Source organism: Caretta caretta, chromosome 7, assembly GCF_965140235.1.
Source record: "Caretta caretta isolate rCarCar2 chromosome 7, rCarCar1.hap1, whole genome shotgun sequence".
NCBI lineage: Eukaryota > Metazoa > Chordata > Testudines > Cheloniidae > Caretta > Caretta caretta.
The window spans coordinates 126,201,914-126,220,619 of NC_134212.1; the positions used below are offsets into that span (position 1 = coordinate 126,201,914).

Consider the following 18,706-nt stretch of genomic DNA (forward strand, 5'->3'; position numbering starts at 1 on the left):
CCATCCCTACCAGAGTAAATCTGTGTCCAATTCGATCTTGCTTGGTGACCAAGCCCCTAACAAAGAGCTGTGCAGAGCAAAGAACCCCCTCAAATACATTCTGTGTGTTTGGATTCTGAAGATAAGGAAGGTCCCTCTACCGCAGATGTCCGACCCTCACAGCCCACTCCAAAAAGACAAAATCTATCACAGAGAAGGGAAATATTTACACACGTTAGTCTAGCTCCAGTTAAATATTATGCTTAGCTGTCTGGAGTCTGTGTTCTCAGGCTATGTCTATGAAATCAAAGATTAAACTTCATAACAATTATGAAGCTACGCTGCTCAAATTCAAAGGGAGTTAAAGGCCATTAAAATAGTTTTACTGCTGGTATTAAAGTGAAATTACTCCGTCTCCTCCAGGACACCTGGAGCCGAAACCTTCTGAACTCTCCTATCAACACACACGGAAAGACTACGAGCAGAACTGATCACTAAGGCAGCACCTCTGTGAGCAAAGCCTGAGAGCGCTTTGAAGCAGCCTGGGAAGGAGGGGGAGCCTCTTCTCTCAGGAAAATGTGTTTAGTGGAAAGTAAGCAACTTGTCAGGAGAAAAGCGGACAATGCTGATTCCAACAGTTGTACTGGGAACAAACCGCCAAGCGGATTAGGTTACCGAGAACGAGAAATGGCTCTGACAAGCCCACGTAAATGCCGGGCTTTCAGGGACAATGTGTGCTTCAGCCACATTCGCAGCCTTGGCGCCACAGGCCCTGGGGGCAAATCTCACTGCCAGTGCCCGCTGCCCCTTTGCGTGGGGTCCCAGGGGCACTACCAGACCCAGGACAGCCAGTGCGTCCGGGGGCCCTGAGCTCACTGCCAGCTCCAGCCCCTCCAGCTGTTTGAGTTACAGGGCTGGGAACTGACAGCAAGATGGCAACAGAGAGGGGTCTGGGCCTCTTTACAGCCCCCCACCTTTTCTGGAGGAATTTTATTTTTTGAGGGGGAGGGGGCGTTCAGGCTGGGAATACACCAGGGGGCACCAACGGCACCAGTCTCCGCTGCCTTCTCTCTGCCTTCCACCCCGGAGAGTCTACCAGACCCACCACAGCCAGGGGCCATCCTCAGCCACCCCATTGGGGCCTGCAGCATCCCAACAGCTGAGGGCCTCCTTCACCCTCCCCAATAACGGGGGTGGGAGGAAGGGCTCTGCAGCCCTGGCTTGATTTAATTAATTCCTTCTTGAAGTGTCTTTGGTTTATTCTCCTGTGGTGATAGAGAGATCACTGTGGGCTGCTGGGGTCCCTCTTCTCTACCCCTCATTGCCTGGAGACCTGAGCCCTTCATAAGACTTTTAATGTGTGTCCATAACATGGCAACCCCTTCTGTCTCTCAAGGTACTACTCCCAAGCTAATGCAAACATTACCAGGAATAGAGCATTGTCTCAGCTCCGTCTGGGCCATTATCATTTTATATTTGCTCTTTAATATTTACTGGGTTCATGCAAAGTGCATGCTCTGAGTGGGGAAAAAGAAGAGCCGCAGCTTAGATCCAAATTTAGTAATTGCTGCAGCCCCATCTGACATGGATGGTTAACAGGGAGATCTCTACAACACTTCACTTTCCACTGCATTCTGCATAGCGACCTGGCCCCCCCGTGTACCAGGCACCCTGGAGCTGCCACCTACAAGAGTCTTCACAGCCCCTCTATCAGCAAATGCCGTATACCCAGACACTCAGCGTTGCCGGGAGAGCAACCGAAGAGACACGCTCAGGCTACAGAGACAGGCATGTTGACTCCGTATGGTTTCCGAGCCACTCCACAGTAAAGGCTGCAGCTCGTATGTGCTATTTGTAACACAAAGCAAAAAAGAATTTGAAAAATTGAATTTGAGTGTCACTATTGATGCTGTTTGTTTGCCTGTTTCTTGAGTTGTTCCCACTGAAATGCTTACATTTAATGGAAACTTTTGTGTTGGCTTTTGGTTTTGCAAACCCTGTTTTTTGGAAAACTTCTGTATCAGCCCACTGTGACCTGACAGTGTTTCTTTAATCAAAAGGAGGAGACACTTCTCAGACTTTCCTTTCCTAAGCCAGGTAGATGTTTGTTGGCACAGTACTGGAGTGTCAGCTGGCTTTCGAATACCTACTAGCTAGCCATGGTTCCTGGGGCCAGAGCTGACCTTGCAGCCTTACCTGTTACCGTGAGGTTGCTGTAGGTGTTTGAGAACTGCTCCTTCAACAAAACCAAATGCATCTGAGCTGCCTTTTCTCGCTGCAGTTCCAACATAATGTCTGGGTGCTGGGCAATCTTACAGCCTTTCTGCTTATCCAGGGCAATGTCGCTGCGGACAATGTCTAGAGGGAGAGGAAAGAGAGAAAAAGGGAGACGGACAAAACTCAGCTTTCAGTTCCACCCAAAGGAGCCAGATGCTTGACTCTGAACCAGCCAACACTACAACCAATAAACATTACCCGATCATACAAAATGCAAGCCAAGGGGCAGCCCCCCTGGGGCCCATCCACCCCATTTACCTTCTCAGCTCAAGCCTTAGATCATCTGCAGACCTCACTTCTTATCTCCCGCTAGAATGTCAAGCCACTCTCTCTAATGCAGCAGCCTATCCCACCCCCCTTGGAGTGGCTGGCCCCCTGGCAGTTTATCACTCTAACTCACAATTATTACCCTTCCTTCACTGGAAAGTTTTGTCTAAAGTCTCCCAATGTTTATATCATGTCTCCTTGTTTCTGGTTTCTTTGCCAGCGATAACTACAGTGAGCTAAATGCCTCCTTGGTGTAAGGCCACTGCTTTCCCTTACCACCAGATACACCAGGGAGGGATTCGGCTCAACATCTCTGCTCCAGCACTATTCATCCTTATTGCAACTTTCAAACCTTGGATTAAACCTGTACAGAGTATAACCCTGGGAACAGCTCCCTTGGCACCTTCCCATCCTTGCTCCCCGCACATCAAGAATGCAAAGCTGACGCTTCGTTAGCCCTTTGTTTCCCTCCATATCAATACTGTATGGGTCATATTGTTGATCATGACATAGTCTTCCCATCACACACACCCACAAAACGACTTGCCTGCTGTGGAGACTTGGAAGCAAAGGGAAAGGAAAAAGAAGAAGAGAAAAATAAGCTATATAGCTTCTCCTACGTGCTTCCGGACAGGGGGAGAAAGTGAAAATGCAGGTCTCTGTGTGGACCACTTGCCGAGCTGAGTTACCTCATAATGCACTCGGATACCACAGGTTCAGCCCACCTAGCTCGCTGGCCATTACAATAAGCCAGGAAAGCTGGAGATTCTCGCAGTGTTACAGACGGCTGTGTTTTACTTGGTCTATTTTTTATCTTATCAAACGCACAGTCCTTTCCAAAAATAAAGCCCTGTAGGGTGGCACCTTTGGACCCCAAGGAGCTTGTGTTCTGATCCACTTGTTGGTCTAGCAGAATGTGTCCCCTACTACTATTTACTCTGCAATTCCAGTACAGCGTTACAGATTGCATATCAGAAGCACCAGGTGGTCAGAGCGGAGAGCCTTCCCTGTACCCCTGCCCTTATCTTGCAGTGCTAGATACCATTGTTTGCTTAGTGCCCTAGTGTTTCCGGTAGGGTCATTACATGCAGACTCTGCCCAGCCTGTAGCCATCCCATTTTGTACTGGGCGTGACTGCAGGCCTTGGACAGGCAACCGTGCAGCTTTGGGATCCATCTTATTGACATTTGGCAGAGTTGTGCCCCTGAGAGCTGCTGTGATCTTCCCTGTCCAACTGCAGAAGAGCAAGGATAGGGGATGGCTGCCTTTGCAGCCTCATTCCATCCTGTTCCAGGACCCTGTGGCAAGCCATCCAGGGGTTGGGATCAGAGTGCAAGGGATGGACTGGCTGGGGGCACACCTTGGCCCTTCAGTGCCCCACCTCTCTGCCAGGAATTAAGGTGGGAAAAGGGGGGGGTCCTGACAGTTTGAGGATCTATCAGGTTTCCTGTGGCTCACTCCACAGAAGTTTAACTGGGGCAAAGTTTGCACAATGTGGGGAACCTCAGAGTTTTACCCCCACCCTCTGCTCCCCCTGTAGTCCCTTCCTGCAGGAGCCTATTGCTCCTCAACCCCTATTCAGAAGAACCAATTGAACCTGTTACTCTTCATGTTGACATTTTCCATCTAGAGTTCAACTGTGAGCCCAGCACTGTGCAGATCTCAGGCCACCACCAATATCAGGAGGCAAACCCAGCAGTGCAGAGACCTCTCTGGGGCCCCAGGCCTGCCATGCTGTGCACCCAAGCCATCTTGTCCTCTGACCACCCAGGCTCACAAGCTAAGCAAGACGGGGCTCACATTAGTTCTTGGATGGAGAGCTACAAGGGACACAGGGGTGCTGAAGGAAGTGGTGCTGGTTACTCATGAAAGGGGCCATCTTTCCTCCAAATCAGCACTGAGTCCCCAGCGGTGGCATGGCGCTAGGAGGTGCCATCTCTTGACAGAGCTCTCGTTCACTTTTGGTCAGTGGAGATGCGTCTCCACTTCCTCTTGTGCCACCTGCTCTCTAAGCTTCCTGGGCACCGGGAGGATGCAGAGCTCCCGCAGGGCTGGCAGGATGCCTGTACGCTCCCGGGTCCCTGGCAGCTTTTCTTGCTTGAAGGAGACACAGAGGATCTCCATTTTCACAGGGTCAGGCGCCCACAACTGCCTTCTGCCCCAGCCGCCCCGGAACCTTCCCCCTCCCGTCCGGCGCCGGAAGAGCCGCTGCACTTTCACCATGCCGGCCACTGCTGGCCGCTCGCCCAAGCCACCCGGGCGCCTGCCCGCACTCTGCCAGCGCAGGCGAGAGCATGTCCTTCCAGGGCTGGGGTGGACTCCTCTGCCTCAGTGAGCCCCTCTTTGGTTTTGGCGGGCAGCGCTTTGCACAGGCAGGGCTGAGACCAGTGTCCGTTGCACGGCAGGCACCAGTCATCCACCTCCTTTCTGCCGGTGGCCCAGCTCTAAAACCCGCAACGGCCTGCAGAGACTGTGGGCAAAGGGGTCCTGCTGGGGTGCTCTCCTTGACTCTTCTGATCAGCAGGTGGCTGCCATGTCCCACTAGTGTCTACACCTTGCTTTTCAAAGAAGTTGCTTTTTTTCCTCTTCCAGGTGCTTCTGGGAGTTTCCCAGGAATGACATCTCCCAGGGACAAAGTCTCCGGGCTAGGTCACGATCTGGAGGAAGAGTTGGTCAGCCCAAATGGCCAGAGAATGAAAAGTTAAAGTTCTGTGACCACCAGGATCTCACCATATTGCCTGCACGTCTCACTCTTACCAGTACAGTGCCCTAGTGGGTGTAGCTCTTTGCAGAGGAGTTACTTATTATTTCTAGTTTCAGAGTAGCAGCCGTGTTAGTCTGTATCTGCAAAAAGAACAGGAGGACTTGTGGCACCTTAGAGACTAACACATTTATTTGAAGTGATCTGTAGCCCACGAAAGCTTATGGTCAAATAAATGTGTTAGTCTCTAAGCCCTGGTCTACACTAGGACTTTAGGTCGAATTTAGCAGCGTTAAATCGATTTAAACCTGCACCCGTCCACACAATGAAGCCCTTTATTTCGACTTAAAGGGCTCTTAAAATCGATTTCCTTACTCCACCCCTGACAAGTGGATTAGCGCTTAAATCGACGTTGCCGGCTCGAATTTGGGGTACTGTGGACACAATTCGATGGTATTGGCCTCCGGGAGCTATCCCAGAGTGCTCCATTCTGACCGCTCTGGACAGCGCTCTCAACTCAGATGCACTGGCCAGGTAGACAGGAAAAGAACCGCGAACTTTTGAATCTCATTTCCTGTTTGGCCAGCGTGGCAAGCTGCAGGTGACCATGCAGAGCTCATCAGCAGAGGTGACCATGATGGAGTCCCAGAATCGCAAAAGAGCTCCAGCATGGACCGAACGGGAGGTACGGGATCTGATCGCTGTTTGGGGAGAGGAATCCGTGCTATCAGAACTCCGTTCCAGTTTTCGAAATGCCAAAATCTTTGTGAAAATCTCCCAGGGCATGAAGGACAGAGGCCATAACAGGGACCCGAAGCAGTGCCGTGTGAAACTGAAGGAGCTGAGGCAAGCCTACCAGAAAACCAGAGAGGCGAACAGCCGCTCTGGGTCAGAGCCCCAAACATGCCGCTTCTATGATGAGCTGCATGCCATTTTAGGGGGTTCAGCCACCACTACCCCAGCCGTGTTGTTTGACTCCTTCAATGGAGATGGAGGCAATACGGAAGTAGGTTTTGGGGACGAAGAAGATGATGATGAGGAGGTTATAGATAGCTCACAGCAAGCAAGCGGAGAAACCGGTTTTCCCGACAGCCAGGAACTGTTTCTCACCCTAGACCTGGAGCCAGTACCCCCTGAACCCACCCAAGGCTGCCTCCTGGACTCAGCAGGCGGAGAAGGGACCTCTGGTGAGTGTACCTTTTAAAATGCTATACATGGTTTAAAAGCAAGCATGTGAAAGGATTACTTTGCCCTGGCATTTGCGGTTCTGCCTTTGCAAAAGGTTTCTGGGGAGGGCAGCCTTATTTCGTCCTTCATGGTAGGACACTTTACCACTCCAGGCCAGCAACACGTACTGGGGAATCACTGTAGAACAAAGCATTGCAGTGTATGTTTGCTGGCATTCAACCAAAATCCGTTCACGCGGTGGGAGGAGGCAAAATGCGACCTTGTAACGAAAGCACATGTGCTATGTATGTAATGTTAACAGCAAGGTTTACCCTGAAAGAGTGTAGCGACTGTTTTATAAAATGTGTCTTTTTAAATACCGCTGTCCCTTTTTTTTTCTCCACCAGCTGCATGTGTTTCAATGATCACAGGATCTTCTCCTTCCCAGAGGCTAGTGAAGCTTAGAAAGAAAAAAAAACGCACTCGCGATGAAATGTTCTCCGAGCTCATGCTGTCCTCCCACACTGACAGAGCACAGACGAATGCGTGGAGGCAAATAATGTCAGAGTGCAGGAAAGCACAAAATGACCGGGAGGAGAGGTGGAGGGCTGAAGAGAGTAAGTGGCGGGCTGAAGACAGGGCTGAAGCTCAAATGTGGCGGCAGCGTGATGAGAGGAGGCAGGATTCAATGCTGAGGCTGCTGCAGGACCAAACCAGTATGCTCCAGTGTATGGTTGAGCTGCAGCAAAGGCAGCTGGAGCACAGACTGCCACTGCTGCCCCTCTGTAACCAACCGCCCTCCTCCCCAAGTTCCATAGCCTCCACACCCAGACGCCCAAGAACGCGGTGGGGGGGCCTCCGGCCAACCAGCCACTCCACCACAGAGGATTGCCCAAAAAAAAGAAGGCTGTCATTCAATAAATTTTAAAGTTGTAAACTTTTAAAGTGCTGTGCTTAAAGTGCTGTGTGGCATTTTCCTTCCCTCCTCCACCACCCCTCCTGGGATACCTTGGTAGTCATCCCCCTATTTGTGTGATGAATGAATAACGAATGCATGAATGTGAAGCAACAATGACTTTATTGGCTCTGCAAGCAATGATTAAAGGGAGGAGGGGAGGGTGGTTAGCTTACAGGGAAGTAGAGTGAACCAAGGGGCGGGGGGGGGTTCATCAAGGAGAAACAAACAGAACTTTCACACCGTAGCCTGGCCAGTCATGAAACTGTTTTTCAAAGCTTCTCTGATGCGTACCGCGCCCTCCTGTGCTCTTCTAACCGCCCTGGTGTCTGGCTGCGCGTAACCAGCAGCCAGGCGATTTGCCTCAACCTCCCACCCCGCCATAAATGTCTCCCCCTTACTCTCACAGATATTGTGGAGCACACAGCAAGCAGTAATAACAGTGGGAATATTGGTTTCGCTGAGGTCTAAGCGAGTCAGTAAACTGCGCCAGCGCGCCTTTAAACGTCCAAATGCACATTCTACCACCATTCTGCACTTGCTCAGCCTGTAGTTGAACAGCTCCTGACTACTGTCCAGGCTGCCTGTGTACGGCTTCATGAGCCATGGCATTAAGGGGTAGGCTGGGTCCCCAAGGATACATATAGGCATTTCAACATCCCCAACAGTTATTTTCTGGTCTGGGAATAAAGTCCCTTCCTGCAGCTTTTGAAACAGACCAGAGTTCCTGAAGATGCGAGCATCATGCACCTTTCCCGGCCATCCCACGTTGATGTTGGTGAAACGTCCCTTGTGATCCACCAGAGCTTGCAGCACTATCGAAAAGTACCCCTTGCGGTTTATGTACTCGGCGGCTTGGTGCTCCGGTGCCAAGATAGGGATATGGGTTCCGTCTATAGCCCCACCACAGTTAGGGAATCCCATTGCAGCAAAGCCATCCACTATGACCTGCACATTTCCCAGGGTCACTACCCTTGATATCAGCAGATCTTTGATTGCGTGGGCTACTTGCATCACAGCAGCCCCCACAGTAGATTTGCCCACTCCAAATTGATTCCCAACTGACCGGTAGCTGTCTGGCGTTGCAAGCTTCCACAGGGCTATCGCCACTCGCTTCTCAACTGTGAGGGCTGCTCTCATCTTGGTATTCATGCGCTTCAGGGCAGGGGAAAGCAAGTCACAAAGTTCCATGAAAGTGCCCTTACGCATGCGAAAGTTTCGTAGCCACTGGGAATCGTCCCAGACCTGCAACACTATGCGGTCCCACCAGTCTGTGCTTGTTTCCCGAGCCCAGAATCGGCGTTCCACAGCATGAACCTGCCCCATTAGCACCATGATGCATGCATTGTCAGGGCCCATGCTTTCAGAGAAATCTGTGTCCATGTCCTGATCACTCACGGGACCGCGCTGACGTCGCCTCCTCGCCCGGTATCGCGTTGCCATGTTCTGGTGCTGCATATACTGCTGGATAATGCGTGTGGTGGTTAATGTGCTCCTAATTGCCAAAGTGAGCTGAGCGGGCTCCATGCTTGCCGTGGTATGGTGTCCGCACAGAAAAAAGGCGCGGAACGATTGTCTGCCGTTGCTCTGACGGAGGGAGGGGCGACTGACGACACGGCTTACAGGGTTGGCTTCAGGGAGCTAAAATCAACAAAGGGGGTGCCTGTACATCAAGGAGTATTTCAGGCAGGACTGCACGGAGGGTTCCAATAAGAAATGGTGCACCTAAGTTATCGTTGTTATTGGAACAAGGAGGTTAGCCTGGCCTCTGATTGATACATGGCTAGATTTACCTCGCTGCACCTTCTCTGTGAGTGACTGCAGTGTGACCTAGAGGAATGAGTCCCCTAGACAGGGGAGGAGGCAAATGAGTACAAAACAAATCTGGTCTATTTCTTGTTTTGACCCACTCCATCTATCTTTTACATCTTTGGCTGGCAGCAGACGGTGCAGAAGGACTGCATGCCATCCACATCTCATGGCTGCTCGGCAGAAGATGGTACAGTACGACTGCTAGCCATCCCCATCTCTTGCCTGCCTGGCAGAAGATGGTGCAATACGACTGCTAGCAATCCTCATCTCTTGCCTGCCTGGCAGAAGATGGTACAGTATGACTGCTAGCAGTCCGTATCGCCTGCCCGCTCACCATAAGACGGTTCAATAGGACTGACTGCAGGACTAAAGAGAATGACCTGGTCAAGTCACTCCAAATTTAGTCCCTGCGCCCATGTCTGCCCAGGCGCTCCCAGCCGACGTGGCCAGGAGCACCTCGGACACGATGAGGACGACTACCAATCGTATTGCACCGTCTGCTGCCAGAAGGCAAGGGGTTGCTGCTACTGTGCAGCAAAGCCGTACCGCGTCTGCCAGCACCCAGGAGACATAGGGTGACGGTTACCTGAGCGGGCTCCATGCTTGCTGTGGTATGGCGTCTGCACAGGTAACTCAGGAAAAAAGGCGCGAAATGATTGTCTGCCCTTGCTTTCACGGAGGGAGGGAGGGAACGGGGGCCTGACGACACGTACCCAGAACCACCCGCGACAATGTTTTAGCCCCATCAGAGTGCTCCATTGTGACTGCTCTGGACAGCACTCTCAGATGCCCGATTGTTTGCCATTGCTCTGACGGAGGGAGGGGCGCTTACAGGGTTGGCTTCAGGGAGCTAAAATCAACAAAGGGGGTGGCTTTACATCAAGGAGTATTTCAGGCAGGACTTCACGGAGGGTTCCAATAAGAAATGGTGCACCTAAGTTATTGTCCTTATTGGAGCAAGAAGGTTAGCCTGGCCTCTGATTGATACATGGCTAGATTTACCTCGCTGCACCTTCTCTGTAAGTGACTGCAGTGTGATCTAGAAGAATGAGTCCCCTAGACAGGGGAGGGGGGGAAGCAAATGAGTACAAAACAAATCTGGTCTATTTCTTGTTTTGACCCACTCCATCTATCTTTTACATCTTTGGCTGGCAGCAGACGGTGCAGAAGGACTGCATGCCATCCACATCTCATGGCTGCTCGGCAGAAGATGGTACAGTACGACTGCTAGCAGTCCGTATCGCCTGCCCGCTCACCATAAGACGGTTCAATAGGACTGACTGCAGGACTAAAGAGAATGACCTGGTCAAGTCACTCCAGATTTAGTCCCTGTGCCCATGTCTGCCCAGGCGCTCCTGATCGACCTCACAGAGGCGACCAGGAGCACCTCAGACATGACGATGACGGCTACCAGTCGTACTGTACCGTCTGCTGCCACAAGGCAAGGGGTTGCTGCTACTGTGTAGCAATGCCGTACCGCGTCTGCCAGCACCCAGGAGACATAGGGTGAGACATAGCCTGAGCGGGCTCCATGCTTGCCATGGTATGGCGTCTGCACAGGTAACTCAGGAAAAAAGGCGCGAAATGATTGTCTGCCCTTGCTTTCACGGGGGGAGGGAGGGAACGGGGGGCTGACGATATGTACCCAGAACCACCCGCGACAATGTTTTAGCCCCATCAGGCATTGGGATCTCAACCCAGAATTCCAATGGGCAGCGGAGACTGCGGGAACTGTGGGATAGCTACCCACAGTGCAACGCTCCGGAAGTCGACGCTTGCCTCGGTACTGTGGAAGCGCTCCGCCGAGTTAATGCACTTAATGCACTTAGAGCATTTTCTGTGGGGACACACACACTCGAATTTATAAAACCGATTTCTAAAAAACCGACTTCTATAAATTCGACCTTATTCCGTAGTGTAGACATACCCGGTGCCACAAGTCCTCCTTTTCTTTTTATTATTTCTAGGGCAGCAGCACCTAAAGACCTCGCTCAGGGTTGGACCCCATTGTGCTAGGCGCTGCACAAACTCAGACTGACAGTGCCCACTTCAAACAGGTTCAAATCTAAATGAGTACATCAGTAATTTAGGGGTTTGAAGGATTAGGGAGGCTGCTCAAGGTACTAACATACCCTACATGAAATGCAGGGTAGTTAACGTTTCTGTCCCTTTTTTATGATAAAAAGGCTGCATTGAACCTGCACAAACATGGGGGTTTTGCATTTAACACACGTTAAAGGACTTGATTTATATTAGACCAACTGCATAAAAGTTAGCGAAATCAGACACAGATTATAGGAGCCCACTGGGAAGCAGCCTCCTGGAGATGGGCAGGCTCGGGTGGGTGGGGGAAGAGGGAGGGGGCTGGCATGCTCACTGCCCATTCAATGGACAGCCTGTGCTAGACAGTCACTTTGCTTCAGTTAAAAAACCCAGCTTGCCCCAGTGTGGCTTGAAAGCTTGTCTCTCTCACCAGCAGAAGTTGGGCCAATAAAAGATATTATCTCACTTACCCTGCCTCCCTGCAAAGAAAGTCATTTGAAGTGCCTTAGACTTTTTATATCAAACAAAACAATTCACTTTGAAGCTGGCTCTCTTTCACCAGTACCCATGGGCAGTCCCCAGCCCTGGGACGTTTGATCGCACAGCTCGTGCGGTGCTACGTGTACTCTGTACAGTAGAATCACTCATGTAACAGCCGCGCAAATGCAGTATGAAGGGAGCACACCCGTGTGGCAGGTCAGGTGAGCTGCGGCTGATTACAGGACAAAACTATCCATGCGATTGGGGGGTCACACAAATGATTCATGCATCCGATGAAGTGAGCCGTAGCTCACGAAAGCTCATGCTCATATAAATTGGTTGGTCTCTAAGGTGCCACAAGTCCTCCTTTTCTTTTTTACAAATGAAGGCAAAATCCAAAGGCATACTGTGGCCAGAGTGCCAAATAAAGCAAGAGGGGCTCCTCACAGGCAGTATGTCCTCTCGCCCCAACGTGGTCCTGGTTCCTAGCTCAGTTCCACCAAGATTGAATCATCTCCCTCATGAGAGGGTAACTCCTGCTAGCTGATCCCGGCCATATTCCCCATATGCCTGGCCTATGCTGCACTCCTGCACTGAGGGCAACAGGTGATGCAGTATCACTCTCGGCAAATAGCCTTCCTGCTCCCTAGCCCCTTGGCAGGGCCTTTGCACCCAAGCACACCTCACTGAGAGTTACTTCTCTGGTAGGAATTCTAGCACCATGCAGCTACCAACATATAGACTGTGACTACACCATGCTGGGGGGCTAAGGAGATGATCAGGAACCTGTGAGGAAGGTATTTGTTATCTCTGATTAACGATCAAAAGCAGAGAGTGACCACCCTACACACTGCAACAGAAAACCAAACCAGACCAAATAATGACACAGCTCCTCAGCCACTCTGCCCTACAGCCAGCCTAACAGACCACAGGATGCTGGTGGTGTAGAGCAGGCTAGAGGCTTCTACTGCTCCATCCTCCCTGCAGCCTGCATAGGAGCAAAGGGGCATGGCCAGGAGGGCCCCACATCCCACCTGATGGAACAGCCTCTTGGGGTCATTGGTAGCTGCTGTAAATTAGAACATCCTTCAGGCTCCTCTAATTTCCTCAAGGGAGCCAGACCAGCACACAAGCAGCCCCAGACCAGGGACCATGAAGGAAGCTGAAAGAAACCCTTGTACAAAGGCTGTTTTTGAATTGTTCTGTGTATTCCTTGGCTGTCCCTGGGGATCCGGGCCAATACATCTCTACAAGACTAGAACATTCACAGTTAACAAGTGTCTGCATTAACCATTATCCACAATACACTTGCTATACACTTTCAGTCTTACCATGTGATTTTTAAAGAAAACTGTATAACGTTGTGATGCTCTGTACCTCGAGGCAACACACAGCACCCCCATGTTCATCCTTATAATATGATTGCGTGGTATCCAGTGCAAAGTTTGTCATGTCAGGTGTCTTCGGAAGGCTCGTGATGCCCTGAGCAGTGTTGTTACAGCAACGTTATAGTAATGTTATAGGTTATAATTTCATGTATGTAGTTATGAGGTTGAAAATGTACCCTCCTGGCTTAAAATAAGTGCAGGCAAAAACTCTCCAAGAGCACAGAGGCAGTCCACACCTCATCAGGCAGGTATGGGACAAACCCAGCCCAGCCTCACGGGAACAAAGGACACTGGCCTAGGCAGCAACAAAAGAACCTGTTAGACTCTTGAGGGAGACACCCCGCTTCCTTTGGTCAGTCTGGAACTGTGATGAGGTAATGCTCACCTGATTCTGAAAGGGGGGGCAAAGCCAAGAGGGAAGAAACGGCATGATAAAAGGGAGAGATATTTGCCATGTTCTTCCTCTCTCTTCCACCTACACACACCACCACCAAGTGACTAAAGCGCTGATCAAAGGGGAGAGCCTGGCTGAAGGGCAACCATCCAGCCTGTGGTGAGAAGCATCTAAGTTTGTAAGGACATTGAAAGTGTTAAGATCAGCTTAGAATGCGTTTTGCTTTTATTTCATTTGACCAAATCTGACTTGTTGTGCTTTGACTTATAATCATCTAAAATCTGTTTATTCTACCTGAAGCAGTGCGTTTGGTTTGAAGCATGTCAGAAATTCCCCATGGGATAACAAGCTTGGTGCATATCAATTTCTTTGTTAAATTGACAAACTCATATAAGCTTGCAGTGTCCAGCGGGTATAACTGGACACTGCAAGACGGGGGTTCCTAGGGTTGTGTCTGGGACCGGAGAGATTGGCTAGTGTCATTTGGTTACACAATCCAAGCAGCGGCTGGCCAAAAGTGCTCACTCACGTAGCTGGAAGCAGCTTACATGCCAGAGGCTGTGCGTGAACAGCCCAGGAGTGGGGGTTCTCACAGCACAGCAGGGTAAGGTTGGCTCCCAGAGTCAAGGATTGGAGTGACCTAGCAGATCAATGGTCTGGATAATATCAGAGGGGAACGTCACAAACGCATTAGTCAGAAATGAACATCCCTGTTTATGGAAATTAGTAAGATGGGGCACTGGAAAGTAAAACACCCTTCAGGGATCAAACTTATGTTTGACTGGTCACCAGAGAAACATACGAGTAAACTGCAAGTTGTAAACTATATAAAATATCTAGTTTTTAAAAGCTCACCACAGTTAAAAATGTTTAAACAATTTCTCTAATCTATCTGTCCAGGATTTTATAAAGTGCTCAGTGACTGTACTGTCTACACACTGGTATAAAATTAGGATCACAAGTAGTTTATGCTGGCTACCAGCATGAGGCAAGTGTTACTTGGATGGATTTAGATTTTAGTTTGTGTGTGGTGTGTGCTTATTTGTTTGACTCTCTGAGCAGAAGATGAGGCTCTTCTACACAGAAAGATGTATACAACACGTAAAAAAGTAAATTTTTCTAAGAAAATTTTAGAGTATACACTAGCATCAGTCAAATACATCCACAGAAAATTCTGCTGTCTCACTCATCAATCAGTAAATAACTAACAAACCAGGATGTACCATTCTTTCTGGTCACAGAGCAATTTCCACTGATATTGATAATGAGACAGCTTTCTAACTGAAGAAACTAGAGATAAGAAATAGGAGGAGTCCATCCTTACCTTGATTAACGCCCTGTATGTAAACAGCACCATCCCCACCTCCCATTAGACAGATGGTGGCAAAAGCAAGTGAAACAAAATTTGCTAATGAACAAAATTGCTCAGGACATTTCAAATAGAACACCGAACCAAGTCAAAATTACATTATGGGGGTCATTTGTGCTCTGGCCCTGGCACATAGTCTCCATGGGACCTAATGGGTCTTTCCCATCTCCAACGTCTAGGGCCCACCTCACACCCTGAGGAACCATGTGGGGAGGTTCTTCACACACACCGCTCTCTCCTATCCACACCGCAAAGCAGCACCGCCCTCTCTTCTCCCCAGGCCATGTGGCGTGTCGGCCAGCGCAGCCACGCTCACTGGGAACAAGAAAGGAAAAGGGTGCTGCAGAGTTAATGCCAAGGCACAGAGCCTCCCCTGACAGTTCCTGGCCTCCAGCAGATCCCAGAGAACCATGAAGGCCTCAGGAGATCCACAGTCGCTGAGGGGCTGACCATCCTGCTGCCTCTGCAGTGGCACAAACCCCCAGGAGAATTCATCAGAATCTCTGCAAGGGGAGCAGGAGCTTTTTCAAACTTAACTATCAGTGCGGACTTGATGTTCCCAGCAACTGGAGCCCCTGTTTATCTCCAGAAGACCCGAGACAGCCTGGGATTGCTGACTCGGGGGGCAGGAGACATGGAACAGCCTCCGCCATTCTGTCTCTGCTTTCCATTACCCCCTTCTCTTCCATCAGCCATCTCACACCTGCCCAGTCCCCTACACCTATTCCACTTTTGTCCCACACCCTCAGCAGTCACCCCTCCTAGCACGACTCCTCCTGCCCCAGCCTCCTTCCCCTGAGCCTGTCACCTGCCCTTTCCTGCCTGCCCTTGCCCCGCTTCACCAGTATGACCCCTCTTGCCAGCGAGACAGCCAGAAGCTCCTTCCTCCCCGGGCCCAGCACGGCAGCATTAAGACTAGGCCAGTCACCCTGCCACCCGTGCAGGCACAACTGCAGCCCCAGGACCAGGAGGGGTCCATGTAGCCGATTCCCCAATCTGCCCCACAGACCCCAGCCAGACTGCCGGCCGGCACCAGGGGGCCACTTGGTGCGAGAGTGCCCTATGCCCAATGCCCAGCACAGGCAGCCCTCCACGTCTCCAGTGTTCTGGGACTTGCACTCTCCGCTTGTGGGTTTCCAGGCGGAGTGCAAGGCGTTAGGTTTAGCCTGCTGTATAAAGCCCTAAAGTTTGGGGCCATTCTGCCCAAGAGATACTCCCTCCCATACCCCGTGCAATACTCTGCAGCTACAATCAGCAGAGACATCCCTGGGCGATGCTCTGGAGCTGCTCCCCATGAAGCCAGTCAGGACTCTGGGGCAGTCGCCTTTCTGTGAACAGCCTGTCTGCAGGACACGCAGCTCACCCGGCTTCCACCTTCCTGGGTCTGACCTCGGAGCATTCAGCATCCTCTGCCCCTCCGTGCGCTTCCCACAGCGAGTCCACCCAGGTGGGGTCATGGGGAAGCCAGAGGGTTCTGCCCCCCAACTCCGCAGTCAGACGTGACTCTCAGCCAGCCAGTAAAACAGAAGGTTTATTAGACGACAGGAACATGGTCTAACACAGAGCTTGCAGGTGCAGAGAACGGGACCCCTCAGCTGGGTCCATTTTGGGGGGCCGTGAGCCAGACAACCCCGTCTGCCCTTCACTCCATGTCTCCAGCCAGCCCCAAACTGAAACTCCCTCCAGCCCCTCCTCCTCTGGGCTTTGTCCCTTTCCCGGGCCAGGAGGTCACCGGATTCCTTTGTTCTCCAACCCTTTAGCTCTCACCTTGCAGGGGGGAAGGGCCCAGGCCATCAGTGGTCAGGAAACAGGGTGTTGGCCATTCTCTGTGTCCAGACCCCTGCACACACCTGCCCTCTAGGGCTCTGCAATGATCATACACCCTTACCCCACCCCCTAGATACTTAAGAACTGCATAGGGGAAACTGAGGAACCTCCACACTATTCAGAGGAAATATTAAGAACTGTCCCACTTCGTCACACATGCTAGCTAGACCTCAGTTCAAATAGAAAGAGGCTGCTAGCAGGGTGTTCTCACCCTGGGGTATCCCTAAATGTAAAACTCTCTCCTCCAAAGGTGCTGACACATTGGTGTTGTGAATACTCAAGATTTTATCACAAGTCTGGCAATATTTGGTGCTTTTCTTAAAGCCCCAGCTGCTGGAGTCAAGAGATGGCAAGAGAATCTCAATTTACATTTAAAAATAAGTTTCTAGCATACAGGGTTGTGGAGAACATGAAGTGAATGCTCCCTAAGACAAATAAAAAGAGCACAAAGCTTATTACTTTTTTAAAATCTCATGATTTTGGGGGGTCAGGCTCATGAATATTAAATGCTATGGGTTAACAATACTGCCTTTCAGAACCAAACATTCAGGACACCTATTTTCTGATGCAGAAGATTTTACGTGAATAAACTAACTTGCCTATTTTCAAAATGATTTGCACAGAGCCATCAATTTCATCTGTAAAAAAAACATGCGGATTTTGTGCTGGTGAAAGATATTTGTTAGAAAATTCTAGAATTAAGATGGACTGTACAACCATAATTCTATCCCCACGTGAGCATGCATTACCATGCAGTCTTTAAAATTACACAATCAATCACATACTATTTTTCCCTGCATGGATCATCAGCAGAGTTTGAACTTAAATCCTTCAGCACAGATTTCAGAGTTACAGCCATAACTGGTACCGGAATCAGGCTGTTATCCTGTATGTAGAACAGCCACAGAGGGGTGTGAAAGACACACGTTGCAAGACAGCAGGAGAATGTTGGGTATCAAGATTTTGGGGTTCTGCTCCCAGCTCCGAGAAAGGAGTGTGATCTAGAAGTTAGAGCAGAAGCTACAAACAGAATAGTCGAGCACATAGACTGGGTGCATTTTTTCCTGAAAGGCTGCAAAGGAGTTGTGAAATGCAGAGGAATATTAACCTCAGTTAGTGGGAGAGATGCGATTAGAGAAGGGGTTCTCACAACACATTTTTGGTGGCCTCAGAGTGCGGCCACCAACTCTTGCTCTGACACTTTTTCATAAAATACTTAAACTTAAGGAAAAACAAATAAAAATGCACGTCCAAATCATTGTAATGTATTTATGTAGGGTTTTTTGCAATAAAAAAATTATTTACAGTTGTTTCTATCCTTGACTAGACCTAAACAGACTAGAAACACAAATAAAGTGCTTTGCATGTTCTTGCATTTTTTGTTTTTTCTTTTGCTTTTTTTTTTTTAAGACTTGCTGGCTAGTAAGTCTGCTGCTGGGAAACGTGATACTTGTATGTTAATATCACTTTTCACAGCCTCCAGCTAGCTACTAAGGCTATGTCCATACTACAGACCTTACAGCAGCATCGCTGCACCCCTGTAAGGTCACTCATGTAGCTGCTCCATGCCGACGAGAGAGAGCTCTCCTGTCGGCATAATTAACCCATCCCTAACGAGCAGCAGTGGCTATGCTGGCAGGAGAGCATCTCCCACCGACATACCGCTGTCCACGCCGGCGCTTCTGTCTGTAAAACTTTTGTTCACACCCCGACTGACAAAAGTGCTAGCGTAGACATATTAACAAACATACAAATATCACTTTTCACAGCAGACTTACTCAGCCCTGGCATGCCAGGATACAAATTAAGCCCGGAACAGTGAGGTGGGTAGGGAGCCAGTGGGGCCAGGGGTGACAGGAGGAATGGATGGAGGCCTGGGGGAGGCAGCGGGGGCCAGAGCCTACTGCCATATGGACAGAGGCTGGGGCTGGAGCCCACTGCTGTGCAGCTAGGGGATAGAGCTCAAAGCCCTGACCCCGGAGACAGACCCCAGAGCCTGGAGATGGAGCCTGAAGCCCTGCGGCTGGAGCCTGCCACCCACCATCCT

The 18,706-nt window shown here is 50.3% G+C and overlaps 2 protein-coding genes across 3 annotated transcripts in view; one reads left to right on the forward strand and one right to left on the reverse strand.

Moving 5' to 3' along the window:
- HPSE2 (heparanase 2 (inactive)) overlaps nucleotides 1-18,706 on the reverse strand; it is a 299,278-nt gene that overhangs the window by 264,608 nt on the left and 15,964 nt on the right. For both annotated transcript variants that reach the window (XM_048857280.2, XM_048857279.2), the window contains exon 3: nucleotides 2,176-2,337. In XM_048857280.2, coding sequence (XP_048713237.1) covers nucleotides 2,176-2,337 — 162 coding nt within the window. The remainder of the gene's footprint in view (nucleotides 1-2,175; nucleotides 2,338-18,706) is intronic.
- Nucleotides 5,495-7,336, forward strand: LOC125639708 (uncharacterized). The gene is made up of 2 exons (XM_048857332.2): nucleotides 5,495-6,411; nucleotides 6,799-7,336. The coding sequence occupies exons 1-2, from the start codon at nucleotides 5,832-5,834 to the stop codon at nucleotides 7,317-7,319; spliced, it is 1,101 nt and encodes a 366-aa protein (XP_048713289.2). The 5' UTR covers nucleotides 5,495-5,831; the 3' UTR covers nucleotides 7,320-7,336.

Bases quoted from the DNA above. Each gene is read 5' to 3' on its own strand.
- LOC125639708 (XM_048857332.2), top strand. From the start codon at position 5,832: ATGCAGAGCTCATCAGCAGAGGTGACCATGATGGAGTCCCAGAATCGC. The intron at 6,412-6,798 runs GTGAGTGTACCT...TTTCTCCACCAG, and splicing joins AGGCGGAGAAGGGACCTCTG to CTGCATGTGTTTCAATGATC.